The following is a 12,840-nucleotide window of genomic DNA, read 5'->3' as shown; positions in this document are numbered from 1 at the left end:
AAGTAACTCTCGTCGATGTGTTGCATGTTCTTGATATTCACAAAAACTTGGTATCCGGAGCTTTGTTAAGCAAAAATGGGTCTAGGCTAGTATTTGAGTCTGATAAGTTTATACTTATCAAGAGTGGCATGTTAGTGGCCAAGGGGTACTTAGCCAATGGGCTATTCAAAATGAATGTAATGCATGTATTTCGTGATTTTGATATTAATAAAATTAAATCTTCTGCTTACTTGATTGAGTCTTCTAACTTATGGCATGATAGATTAGGACATGTTAATATTAAAACTTTACGTAATTAGTAAGCTTAAATCTATTACCTTCAATTTTATTTCATCGATATCATCGATGCGAAACTTGTGTAGAGGCTAAATTAGCTAAAACACCATTTCATTCAGTGGAAAGGAACTCAAATTCTCTAGAACTCATTCACAGTAATTTCTGTGATTTTAAGTTCGTACAAACTAGAGGAGGAAAAAAGTATTTTATTACTTTTATAGATGACTGCACTAGGTACTGTTATGTATATTTGCTAAGAAGCAAAGATGAAGCCTTAGAAGCATTTAAGCAGTACAAGAATAAGGTTGAACACAAACTTAGCATACGAATAAAAGTTATTCGTAGTGACAGAGGTGGAGAATATGGGACACCATTGGAAGAATTTTGTTCTGTTTTTGGGATTATTTATCAAATCACAGCACTGTATTCACCTCAGTCAAATGACATTGGTGAATACAAAAATTGTACTCTTAAAGAGATGATGAACACTATGTTGATCAGTTCTGATTTACCTCAAACCTTGTAGGGGGAAGCAATTCTCTCAGCAAACCACATTCTAAATAAATTATCACACAAAGGTAAGAACGAAACTCCTTATGAGTTATGGAAATGTCATAAACCTTTGTACAAATATTGAAAGTGTGGGGATGTTTGGTTAAGGTAGAAGTACCAAAAACTAAACAAGTTAAAATAGGGCCAAAAACCATCGATTGTGTATTCATTGGATATGTCAATAATAATAGTGCGTATTGATTCCTCATACATAAGTCTAACATTCCAGACATACATGAAAATACTATTATTAAAGCAAGAAAATGATGTATTTTTTGAGGGCATTTTTCCTTATAAGGGTAGGAAAGATATTAGTTCACAAAAACGAACTTATAATACTACAATTGGTAATCATCAAATTGATGAAGAACCAAAACGTAATAAAAGGCCCAAAACAGCTACATCCTTTTTGGTCCAGATTTTCTAATTTATTTGTTAGAAAAATGAACCTACGACATTCAATGAAGCTATGTCAAGTCCAAAAGCTCCATTCTGGAAAGAGGATATCAATAGTGAAATTGATTCTATTATGTAGAATCATACATGGGAGCTGGTAGATCGCTCACCAGGTAACAAACCGTTAGATTATAAATAGATTTTCAAGAGAAAATTAAAGGCTGATGGATTAATTGATAAATATAAGGCCAAATTGATAGCAAAAGGATTCAAACAAAAGAAATGTCTTGTTTTTTCGATACATATTCTCCGGTAACAAGAATAACATCTATTAGAACATTAATTGCAATTGTAGCATTGCATAATATTGAGATCCATCAGATGGACGCTAAAACAACCTTCTTAAATGAAGAGCTAGACGAAGAAATTTACATGGAACAATCTGAGGGGTTTACTGCTCCTAGCAGGAGAAAAATGTGCGTAGACTCGTTAAGTCACTATACGGACTAAAGTAAGCACCAAAACAGTGGCATGCAAAATTTGACAAAACTATGCTGTCAAATGGCTTTAAGATAACAAATGTGATAAATGTGTTTATATTAAAACCACGCCCAATGCATATGTAATTGTATGTTTCTATATTGATGACATGCTAATAATGAATAATAATCATGATATCATAATAACTACCAAGAAAATGTTGACAAAACATTTTGACATGAAAGATATGGATATTACAGATGTAATATTAGGAATTAAAATCCTTAAGACATCTGAAGGACTTGTTCTATCTTAATCTCACTATATTGAGATTGTGCTTAAGAAATTTCGTGTATATGATGAAAATCCAGTTAAAACTTCAGTAGACTTAAGTCTACATTTGGCCAAACATAAAGGCGAGCCCGTATCTCAGTTGGAGTACTCTCGAATAATAGGTAGTCTAATGTATATCACCAACTGCACTCGTCGGATATAACATATGCAGTGAACAAGCTTAGTAGATTCACAAATAATCCAAATAATGACCATTGGAAGGCATTGACAAGGGTTTTTAGGTATCTACGATACACCTTAAATGTTGGATTACATTATACAAGATATCCAGCTGTATTAGAGAGATACAATGATGCTAATTGGATATCAGATACAAAAGACTCAAAATTTACTAGTGGTTATATCTTTACCATCGGTGGTGCGGCCATATCTTGGAAATCATCTAAACAAACGTGTATAGATCGATCCACAATGTAATCAGAGTTCATAGCTTTAGATAAAGCTGGAGAAGAAGTAGAATGGCTTCGTAATTTTTTAGAGGATATTCTATGTTGGCCTAAACATGTGCCTGTAGTTAGTATACATTGTGATAGTCAGTCGACTATCGGTAGAGCATAAAGTAGTATGTATAATGGTAAGTCTTGACATATCCGTCGAAAACATAATACAATTAAGTAGTTGATCTCGAATGGTGTCATTTCCATAGATTATGTAAAATATAGAGAAAATCTCACGGATCCGCTCACAAAAGGTTTACTGAGAGATCAAATATACTACCTATCAAGGGGAATGGGCTTAAAGTCTACTAAGTAAGGATCTTTGTAATGATAACTCAATCTTGCTGACTGGAGATCTCAAGATCTTGGTTCAATAGGACCACTAATTTATGAATATTCAAAAAGCACTTCGAAGTTTACTTCTACCCATTCCTATGATAAGAGAAGTACTATCTGTAGAAAGTCTTAGGTTAAGATATACTTTTAATAATTCCTATATCTTGAACTATCCAAGTGAAGTATGGTAGGTACTTTTAATAGGAAATCACCTATATAAGTGTGAAGTGGGGTCGCTTCCATGAGAATGTTTCAAGGGCTTGAATTCTCTAAAATACTTATGAAATCCAAGAGTTGTTCAAGGCCAAAATGAACACGACAGTGAGAACTCGAAAATAGTAGGGAGGTTATTGTGTTGATGCTATTGTCTTGATTTAGAATAACGGCTGACAATTCAAGACATCACGTTCACTGATTAGCCAACTAAATCCGATAGTATATTACTATGGAAGGGTCAAACCCATAAGCTACCTATCCAGATACAATAACTCTCTGCTTGATCTCTCGTTAGGGTCTGCATCATCTATTGCATTAATTTCCATTCAAGTAGTGGATTGTTGGAAAATTGGAATAGTTAGTTGGTTTGATCAACTTTTAACCAATTATTTAAGTGAGTCCCGATAGTTTGATAAATGATTTATTTGGCCAAGTGCATTCTACTCCATGAGTAGAATTGATATATGTATTTATTTCTCAAAACTAATTAAGGGTGAATGAGAAATTAAAACCAAAAGATGACCATTTGAAATTGAAATAAATTGAGAATAAAAATTGGTAGAAAATTGGAAAATGTCAATTGCACATAGGAAAACTAGCAGAATAAAAACTACTTTATATAACTCAAGTTAGGGACTTGGGTTTGGGCCCTAAGGGGTACCACTAGTCTTTAGAGAGGAGAGGTATATGCTAGTAGGTTCAGCTAAAGCCCACACGCGTGAGCCGTCGTCACCGTCCATCCGATTGGTCGGCTCGACGAGCACGTGCACGGGTTAGGGTCGTGGTCTTAGGTTTGGCCCCAGTTGGTATATATATATATTTTTGGTAAAATAATATTTTAAATTATATTATTTTATTAATTAAATAATATATTTTTATTATATTATTTATTTTTTCTTCCCCAAATTTTCTGTGCTAGACAAGTGGATTTTTCTAGAAATTGGCGGTTGGTGACAGTTTCAACTACCTGTCCAAATGGGTTGTGTCTTTTGGGCACAACCTTTCAACTTTTATAAATAGACCCCAGATCCTCGGTTTTGATTCACTCCACAAAATGTATTCTACATCCCTTCTTCTGCAATATTGTCTTTCTGTCCTACCATTTTTCATATATTTGCATTTCAGCCCCCAAATATTATTTTCGTGTATTTTAGTCCTCCGATTCTCAAGAGATCAAATATTAGTAGGTTCGTCAGGTCTTGTAAATTGGTGCTACTATTACAAGTCGGTGTCGTTGTATTTTGGGAGACGAGTGCTAGGAGATCGTCAGCACCAGTGCGAGGCATTTTCATCTTAAGGAGAAAGAGTTAAACTCTTGCCTCGACCATTATTCATTCTAATTTATTACGCTAATTTTGTAAGTCGAAATTCTGTCCGAATATTTATTCGCTATTTATTTTTGTAAATTACCGCACGACATTCTCGAAGATTTTCAACAAATGGTATTTACCAATTTTGATTTGAGGTCACCAAGAAATAGATGATTTTTTCACTACTAAAAAATATGGCTTAAGGCACGGATTTTTCGTTCCTGAAACCCTGATATTTGTTGCTACTACTCTTTACCAACGTAATATTTATAACAGCAAATCCGTTGCTAATTTGAGGATCGCTGATAGTTACCAATAGTTCATGCCGTAGGTAAAAAGTAAACATTTCACTAACGAATTTTTCGTTGATAAAGTGTGAATCTTTTACCAACGAAATTTTCGTTGGTAAAAATCTTAACCAATACCAACCGACTTTCCATTGATAAATATCTATCATTACAATTGGTAAAAATCAATGTTGTAAATAAACGCATAGGTGTAAGGCATGGTAAAAAAAAATTATTTATTTTTTTATTATTGTTATTATTATTTATTTAATAATTCTAATTTTTTAACTTTTAGCCAACCTAATTGAAAGGCCAAAATATTGTTTAATCACTTATTGGAACACAAATTAATTTATAGAGGACAACTCCGAAAACTTTGTTGTGAACTTTTGATGTGGGATAAGTGAATTACTTTCATCAACGGATAATCTATTTCTAATTACCAATGGAATATCCGTAATTGAAAGATCCAAATGTTAAACGATTACACAAGGCACGGAATATCAGTTGGTAAAGAGATATCATCGTTACCAATGAAAAATCTGTTGCTAACTATCGTAGTTGAAAGTAAATTATTTTTACCAACGGATAATATATTTCAATTACCAACAAATTGTATCCGCTAGTAATATTCGGTACATCACCTACGAAATATTTGTAGGTAAAATAACCAAATGTTAAACGATTACATGAGGCACAGAATATACGTTGGTAAAGAGATATCATCGTTACCAAAAAAAAAAAAAAAAAAAAAAACCTGTTGTTAATTATCGTAGTTGAAAGTGAATAATTTTTACCAACGGATATTTCGTTTCTAATTACCATCCGTGAGTAATTTTTCGTAGATGAAAAGCTATTTTTTAGTAGTGTTTTATAAAACATTTGTGAGAGAAATACGACAACAATGATAGAAATTTATTAGTACTAATTAAGCGAGGCATAGTAGGGTGTCAATACAGTTGTGATTTGATTCATGGACAGTTTAGAACATTTGAAAGAGGTCAATAGTTGATTGAGATAAGTGGCATGTAGTCTCGATGAGCGTTGGAGAATACATTTTTTTTCATGGATGTCAAAATCCTTAGAACTCTACACGAATCAACAAGGTTTTACTGTGAAGATGTATATCTAGTTGAAAATTAGTTCAAACTCAAATATTTATTGCGTAAATGTTGAAAATCCCAAATATAGTTTTTCTATGTACTACAAAATATTTTCCTATATGGTATTTAGTTTTGTTACTGATATTTATATAGGCAATTAAGCCTCTTGTAACAATACAATTCATTCAACGCACATTTTATTTTCTCTCTAGTCCAACATGGTATCAAGCTGCAATTCACATTGCTACTAATCCCACATTTCATGAAAGTATGAAAGCATATCAAAATCGATTGTCACTTTGTTCAGGATAAGATTGCAAAAGGTTTTATCAAACTTCTCACTGTTCGCACTCAACATCACCTTGATAATGTTTTTACTAGAGCATTAATTACTTCCTTATTTCCATTGCTATCCAAGATGGCTATTCTCGACATTCATTGGTCATCTTGAGGGGGATTAATGGAGATATTTTACTTATATAGTTGCAATTCTATCACTGATATTTATATAGGTAGTTAGAACTCTTGTAACAACATAATTTATTCAATACAAATTGTATTCTCTCTCTAGTTCAATATTATTATTATTATTATTATTATTATTATTATTATTATTATTATTATTATTTATTTATATTTTTTTGGGTTCTATGAATGGTTAATGATTGAGTATAAACATTCAATTTTTTAAAATTTAGAATGAATTGTCAATTATTAACTATATGACCGTTCATGAATAAAAACCCTTTTTTTTTTCTTTCTTTTTCTTTTTTTTTTTTTAAAATTCCGCCCACCAGCCGCGAGTAGTCAGAGAAACAAAGTAAACAACTAAAAAATGTAAACGACTATTAAAAGCAGCCATTTTTGATATTTCCTCTGCCCTACATTTCCCACCAATACAACACTACGCTGCGATAAATTTACAAATAAAAGGACATTCTGACCGAATTTTAAAACCAATAAAAGCGTCTATTAATTATTATTATTATTGTTATTATTGCTAACTATCTAGTCCCATTCTCTCCCTCAACACATACACACAAGCTAGGTAATTCTCCCTCTCTCTTTTTTTTTTTCTAATTACCATCCGTGAGTAATTTTTCGTAGATGAAAAGCTATTTTTTAGTAGTGTTTTATAAAACATTTGTGAGAGAAATACGACAACAATGATAGAAATTTATTAGTACTAATTAAGCGAGGCATAGTAGGGTGTCAATACAGTTGTGATTTGATTCATGGACAGTTTAGAACATTTGAAAGAGGTCAATAGTTGATTGAGATAAGTGGCATGTAGTCTCGATGAGCGTTGGAGAATACATTTTTTTTCATGGATGTCAAAATCCTTAGAACTCTACACGAATCAACAAGGTTTTACTGTGAAGATGTATATCTAGTTGAAAATTAGTTCAAACTCAAATATTTATTGCGTAAATGTTGAAAATCCCAAATATAGTTTTTCTATGTACTACAAAATATTTTCCTATATGGTATTTAGTTTTGTTACTGATATTTATATAGGCAATTAAGCCTCTTGTAACAATACAATTCATTCAACGCACATTTTATTTTCTCTCTAGTCCAACATGGTATCAAGCTGCAATTCACATTGCTACTAATCCCACATTTCATGAAAGTATGAAAGCATATCAAAATCGATTGTCACTTTGTTCAGGATAAGATTGCAAAAGGTTTTATCAAACTTCTCACTGTTCGCACTCAACATCACCTTGATAATGTTTTTACTAGAGCATTAATTACTTCCTTATTTCCATTGCTATCCAAGATGGCTATTCTCGACATTCATTGGTCATCTTGAGGGGGATTAATGGAGATATTTTACTTATATAGTTGCAATTCTATCACTGATATTTATATAGGTAGTTAGAACTCTTGTAACAACATAATTTATTCAATACAAATTGTATTCTCTCTCTAGTTCAATATTATTATTATTATTATTATTATTATTATTATTATTATTATTATTATTATTTATTTATATTTTTTTGGGTTCTATGAATGGTTAATGATTGAGTATAAACATTCAATTTTTTAAAATTTAGAATGAATTGTCAATTATTAACTATATGACCGTTCATGAATAAAAACCCTTTTTTTTTTCTTTCTTTTTCTTTTTTTTTTTTAAAATTCCGCCCACCAGCCGCGAGTAGTCAGAGAAACAAAGTAAACAACTAAAAAATGTAAACGACTATTAAAAGCAGCCATTTTTGATATTTCCTCTGCCCTACATTTCCCACCAATACAACACTACGCTGCGATAAATTTACAAATAAAAGGACATTCTGACCGAATTTTAAAACCAATAAAAGCGTCTATTAATTATTATTATTATTGTTATTATTGCTAACTATCTAGTCCCATTCTCTCCCTCAACACATACACACAAGCTAGGTAATTCTCCCTCTCTCTTTTTTTTCTCAATTTTTTAGTTTTAATTTTGGATTCTCTCATTTTACTGCTACATACAGAATTATATTCATGTATTTATGCGGCTTTATGTGTTTTCAATTTGTTTTAGTTGACTCAGATTTGATCTGAAGAACGAAATCTGATTTATAGATAGGCATATTCATTGATTTATGTGTGTATGTGATATAAAGGTGTGTTTTTCATGTTAATTAGGGAGTCAATATGCTGGGAGTTATATGGCAAAGAGTGGCCTGCAGATGCGTTTCTACTTCGGTAAAATGACATTTTGATTAATTGAAAATAACTAGTAATTTCATTTGTTTGATTGTTAACAATTTTTGAATGGTTGTGTAAGTTTTTCTCCATCGTTTTCTTTCTGATTTGAAGAATTTGGAGCGAGGAATGAAAGTAGTTGCACCCCGGGCTTTTTCTTCCACAGCAAAAGAGGTACATATTGGTCGAATCTATATATTTTTCAAAATTTTTAATGGTTGTGTATATATAGTAAAATATGCAATTCATCGAGTAAAATCTATATATATATATATATATATACACATTTTATTTTATTTTATTTTATTTATTTATTTATTTTTAAGTTTTGATCATTTGGGAGCTTTCCTTGTTAATATTGTCCCAAATCCAATCAGAACATTAAATCAAAATTTATATTCATTTACTTTGAATTGTTTGTGGGTAATGATATGTAATTGCCATTTCTTGCAGATGACAGTACGAGAGGCTTTAAATTCAGCACTTGATGAAGAAATGTCTGCTGACCCCAAAGTCTTTTTAATGGGTGAAGAGGTAAACTAGAAGTTTAAGTTCAGTATAAGAAGAAAATGCAATTATGCACATTGTTGATTTGTTCTTTTTGTGGTCAATGACTTTTTTAACTTGTTGATTACTATTATATAGGTTGGTGAGTATCAGGGTGCATACAAGGTGAGTGTTGCTCGTTCAATCGCACCTCAACTGCTGCAACAACAGACTTTTCGTAATCTTATTTTCTATTCTTTCAGTGATCTGTTTTTGATTTACTTTATTTTACTTTAGATTTCCAAAGGGCTTTTGGAGAAGTATGGTCCTGACAGAGTTGTGGATACTCCTATTACTGAGGTTTCTCTTTGCCTTTACTTACGACTTGTTTTAGTTGTGTTTGTATATTTTTCATGCTCAACCAGTTTATATGTTGCAGGCTGGATTTACTGGAATTGGAGTTGGTGCAGCTTACTATGGTCTCAGGCCTGTGATTGAGTTCATGACTTTTAACTTCTCTATGCAGGTGAAAATTCTTTCTTTATGCTATGTTTGACCATAAAGAAATGGGATCTTGTTTATTCTATATTTAGAAATATTTCCGTTCAATTCTGAATTGATTCTTCACAAATCCAATTTTGATGCCCCAATTGTTTGCCACTAAATGTAACCTTAGTATTCTGTTGGTTTATATTTTCATGAGCATTTGATTCCATAATGATGCTCTACAAATGTTATAATTTAGCCAGAGTTTGAATGAAATAGTCAATGACAGACTCAGCTTAAAACTATCACAATTTAAGTCAAGAAGATTCATACTTTACGATGTTAGTTTTTGGTTCAATACTTAGCCCCTTGTTTGGTAGAAATTAAAATAATTTAAGTCAAAGTCAACAATTAATTGTAGCCACATATTTTATAGGACCCGCAACTTTTCAACCACACATTTTATCAACGTTAATCAAAATCTACTAAAAATCTAATTTTAATACCCACTAAACAGTGGCTTAATAAAAAAAGTCATGCTTACAACTATGGCTGAATTCAATGCATTATGGAAAGAATTACTTGTACTATTCAGAAATGATCTTTGACTGTAAAGCCTTTTGTCAGCTGCAGTGTGGATGTTATGACTTGCTCTTTGTACTTATTAGTCACACACTTCAAAAAAAGGACCTGCAAGCTTAAGTGCTAAACCAATTGTAAGGCAAAGAATATTACAGCTTATTTGGTATCATCACTCAAATTCATCAACAAGAAAGACATAAAAGAGTTCAGTTTGTGGTTTGCATTTCTTTCATCAACTTATTACTTGAGTGAAACTGCATTTTACTTTGTGATTTCCCTTTATGAAGTTAAAGCTCTTTTTGGGTTACGGTGTTTTTACGGAGAGGAGAGAAAATGGTTAAGTTTATTTCGTACATTTTTTATGTTAGCATTCTAGGATCACCTAGAATAATTGAGTGTCTGAAATGAACATTATTACAAGCACCATTATATTCTAAAAACATTGATATAACACTATGGAGGAATAACTTGTTGGTTGTTGCAGGCCATTGACCACATTATTAATTCTGCTGCAAAATCAAATTATATGTCAGCCGGTCAGATATCAGTGCCTATTGTTTTCAGAGGTCCAAATGGTGCTGCTGCTGGTGTTGGGGCTCAACATTCCCAGGTATGAGTTTGATTTGGTCCGTCATTATTTTCTTCACAGTATCATGCTTTATGCTTCAGAACAAGTCTCTTTATAATCTGTTGTTAACATCCAAGGAAGTTTTTTTCTTTCTTGTTTCTAAAGGTGAAAAAAGTTGTATGACCACAAGGATGCCTTCTTTTGGTGGGAAAATGGCTCAGCTTTTAAATAATGATAAGAATATAATACTAGAACAATAAAATAAGCGTTGGTTACCTTCTGGACTACTTTTGATTCTTATAGCCATCTTTTGACATTGTCTGCTTGCTAGGCATGCAAACTCACAATTGCTGTTCTATGATGCCATATTTCCTACCATGTCACTTAATGTATATCTCTTGCAGTGCTATGCAGCATGGTATGCTTCATGCCCAGGATTAAAGGTTCTTGCTCCATATTCATCAGAGGATGCTCGTGGCCTGATGAAAGCTGCTATAAGGGATCCAGATCCCGTTGTTTTCCTTGAAAATGAATTGCTGTGAGTATTAAGATTTCATTCGATGCTTTTAATTTTTGGTACCACCCTCATTTTATGTTAATAACTCTTTGTGCCACAGATATGGTGAATCATTCCCTGTTTCTGCCGAAACTCTTGATTCCAGTTTTTGTCTTCCAATTGGGAAAGCTAAGGTATATTATCTAAGACGATTGTACTTCTGCTTTGCTTCATACATACTAATAACTTATCTCTCTTCATTTCTATTTATTTATTTATTATTATTATTATTATTTTTTGCACAGATAGAACGCGAGGGAAACGATGTTACAATCACTGCTTTCTCAAAAATGGTTGGCTATGCTCTTCAGGTGGGTCAGTCTATTTGTCGATGAATTGAATAGAATTGAATCATATGGGCCCTTGTTTGACACCTATTCAATTTATAAACATAATCATTCAAATCTATTTTTTTCCCACAAATTTCATAGAATCCACAAGTACTTACCACTCTTCACCACTCGCTTCTATCTATTTATTCATAACAAATATAATCTATCTTGAAACAAGTGCTATGACTTTCGCAGCACCAATTATTTTCCACCAGTGAGTGGAAAGTTTAATATAACAAATTTGAAGACAAATGGTAGTACAAAAGCAGAACTAGTTCTTTCCTTTGGGAAATTTTAACTTTTCTACAGGTTCAAAATGGTCTTCCCTCTCATATTTTATGAAAAAAATTCATGAAAGGGTGTTATGTATTATTTTGTATAAATTTTCAATCTTAAATGTTCAACTTTTCCATGTGGAATCTATATAGGCTGCTGAGATTCTTACGAAGGAAGGAATTAGTGCTGAGGTAATTTAATGATGTTCAATTATCTATGACATCTCGAAATGAAGAATGGAAATATGGTGTTTTAGAAACTTGGTTTATTGGGCTTCCTTTGTTTCTACAGGTGATAAATCTTCGCTCAATTCGCCCCCTTGACAGGTCGACCATAAATGCTTCTGTCAGGAAAACCAATAGGCTTGTTACTGTTGAAGAAGGTTTCCCTCAGCATGGCATTGGTGCAGAGATCTGGTTACTTTCTTTACACGACTGAACTTTCCGCTCCCCGTCTCTTTCTCCTCATGTAATGGTTTCCCTTTTGTCGCACCAATGTATATATGACTATTTTCATTTCTTCAGTGCATCTGTTCTTGAAGATAGCTTTGAGTACCTTGATGCCCCTGTTGAGAGGATTGCTGGGGCAGATGTTCCCATGCCCTATGCTGCAAATCTTGAGAGAATTTCCGTCCCACAGGTTAGATCATGTTGGGGCCTTTTTTCTTTTATTCTTGACTATATATTCTTTGGCTTTTAGAATGTGTTGTACCAATATATATGTAGTTAAACATAGTGTTACGTGAATAGAAGATGTGGTTTTTGTATTTTATAATTGCTTCTCTTAGACGTACTCCAATGAATGTTGCCGTCAACAAGGGAATACAATGGAAAAGGCAGTAAATATTGGCTTCGGTTTCTCCACAATTGGTTTGAGTTGTGGATGAGACTAATTTGAATAAAGGTTGAACAACACTTGACTGTCATGGTGTATGATTTTGGGATTAATTGTTTATTTTCTTTTAACATTTTAACATGTTATATGAAGATTGTGAGCTTTATTAAGTGCAATTGGGTCCATGGTGAAGCATTCCTACATTTGTTTTTCGTTTTCTATATTTTTGCTTCATTTTTTTTTTCATCTCCCCCCCCCCCCCCCCCCCCC

General features: G+C 32.6%; 1 protein-coding gene across 3 annotated transcripts in view; it reads left to right on the top strand.

The window, feature by feature from the left end:
- The first annotated feature begins 6,743 nt into the window (after positions 1-6,743).
- LOC111401800 (pyruvate dehydrogenase E1 component subunit beta-1, mitochondrial-like) overlaps positions 6,744-12,840 on the top strand; it is an 83,976-nt gene continuing 77,879 nt past the window's right edge. For 2 of the 3 annotated variants that reach the window (XM_023029705.1, XM_023029703.1), the window contains exons 1-14: positions 8,037-8,159; positions 8,391-8,450; positions 8,565-8,624; positions 8,904-8,984; positions 9,096-9,122; positions 9,234-9,296; positions 9,376-9,462; positions 10,489-10,614; positions 10,977-11,110; positions 11,190-11,262; positions 11,374-11,439; positions 11,889-11,927; positions 12,028-12,152; positions 12,261-12,375. In XM_023029705.1, coding sequence (XP_022885473.1) covers positions 8,400-8,450; positions 8,565-8,624; positions 8,904-8,984; positions 9,096-9,122; positions 9,234-9,296; positions 9,376-9,462; positions 10,489-10,614; positions 10,977-11,110; positions 11,190-11,262; positions 11,374-11,439; positions 11,889-11,927; positions 12,028-12,152; positions 12,261-12,375 — 1,047 coding nt within the window. In that variant the 5' untranslated portion in view covers positions 8,037-8,159; positions 8,391-8,399. Of the gene's footprint in view, positions 6,796-8,036; positions 8,160-8,390; positions 8,451-8,564; positions 8,625-8,903; positions 8,985-9,095; positions 9,123-9,233; positions 9,297-9,375; positions 9,463-10,488; positions 10,615-10,976; positions 11,111-11,189; positions 11,263-11,373; positions 11,440-11,888; positions 11,928-12,027; positions 12,153-12,260; positions 12,376-12,840 lie in introns of those variants that run through there. The other variant, XM_023029704.1, reaches the window with a different exon arrangement.

The sequence above is a fragment of the Olea europaea genome, chromosome 10 (genome assembly GCF_002742605.1).
Source record: "Olea europaea var. sylvestris chromosome 10, O_europaea_v1, whole genome shotgun sequence".
Classification (NCBI taxonomy): Eukaryota; Viridiplantae; Streptophyta; class Magnoliopsida; order Lamiales; family Oleaceae; genus Olea; species Olea europaea.
The sequence above is the reverse complement of the archived record's forward strand: the minus strand, read 5'-3'. Positions and strand labels throughout refer to the sequence as shown.